The sequence below is a fragment of the Aplysia californica genome, unplaced genomic scaffold (assembly GCF_000002075.1).
Source record: "Aplysia californica isolate F4 #8 unplaced genomic scaffold, AplCal3.0 scaffold00055, whole genome shotgun sequence".
Taxonomy (NCBI): domain Eukaryota; kingdom Metazoa; phylum Mollusca; class Gastropoda; order Aplysiida; family Aplysiidae; genus Aplysia; species Aplysia californica.
Window position 1 is genome coordinate 1,392,322 of NW_004797325.1, and position 1,354 is coordinate 1,393,675.

The following is a 1,354-nucleotide window of genomic DNA, read 5'->3' on the forward strand; positions in this document are numbered from 1 at the left end:
TGCCAGAAGATTAGTGGTGTCACAAGAGAGTAACAAACATGAAAAAGAAGAAGGGGAGATAAGGATGATAAATGTTTCATAGGAAAGAAGAAGCAAACCACACCAGAGCACCCGCCAACCACCCACACTGATATGTCAGCAGCCACGGCAGTCTCTAGAAAATGAAAAAAAACTTACCATTATCATGGATAAAACATGAGCAGCAAGCACAGCGTAACATCCGCCGGCCGCCCCAGCCAGACCATAATAACGATCACAGACACTGTGACCTAGAGACGCTGCACATGAGAAATAAAATGTTTTCGTTTTAGTAAGATTTTTACGGCATTTGCAACACAATAAGGTCATAATAATATAAGCGCCAAAGATAAGAGGTGTTACAAAAGAGTTAGTAATAAACAGAAAAAAGAAGAAGGGGCGATAAGGACGGTAGATGTTTGCATCGATGGGAAAGAAGAAGCAAACCACACCAGAGCACCCGCCAACCACCCACTGAGAAATAAAATGGGAAAGATGTGTTATCGGGTAATGTCAATAAGCTTGAAGAATACATGTCACAGACACTGAAAAACTTACAATTAAGTAAAAATTCAAAGAAAGAATGATTATATTCCCAACACAAAAGTGTGCAAGTAAAGACACACACAAACATAAACACACACACATGCACACACAAATATGCACACACACACAGACACACACACACACACACACACACACACACACACACATACAAATACACACACACACACATGGCCAAGTACACACACCCACACATGCACATACATACACATATACACACGCACACACACACACAAACGCACGCACGCACATATGTACGTAAGTGCACACACACATACACACACACATAACACATCATAACACATACATACATCACCACCGTCTATCTGTCTGTCTTACTTTCTGTCTTTTCTTTACATATGAAACCATATAACCAAATGCTCACATGCAGTTTTTGGCCTTTATAAAGGCAAGGTGTTCATGTTTCAGAACCCCCAAATGAAATGGCATTTTATCTTGAATACAATATGTTAATAGGCATGCTTGCTATCTTTCCCACAACAAAGGAATTTATTCACCTTTTCAATATCACCTAGTACTGCATACATGTACTTTTTTTCTTTTCTGGTCTATCTGCCAGTCTAGCAAAATGTTTTATTGTTTTTCTGATGGTCCAAATGATGCTGTAAACAAGTGAACAAGTGTATGCATGTGTGTGAGTGTGTGCATATATTGGTATGTGTGTGCGTATGTATCTATGCGCTTATCTGAAAGAAAATGAAAAAGAGAGAGAGAGAGAGAGAGAGAGAGAGAGAGAGAGAGAGAGAGAGAG

The 1,354-nt window shown here is 39.6% G+C and overlaps 1 protein-coding gene across 1 annotated transcript in view; it reads right to left on the bottom strand.

Moving 5' to 3' along the window:
* LOC101845073 (rhomboid-related protein 2) overlaps window positions 1-1,354 on the bottom strand; it is a gene marked incomplete in the record, with an annotated part of 21,219 nt that overhangs the window by 3,200 nt on the left and 16,665 nt on the right. Inside the window, 1 exon segment of the mRNA XM_013079538.2 lies at window positions 178-278. Within this exon segment, the coding sequence (XP_012934992.2) occupies window positions 178-278 (101 nt within the window).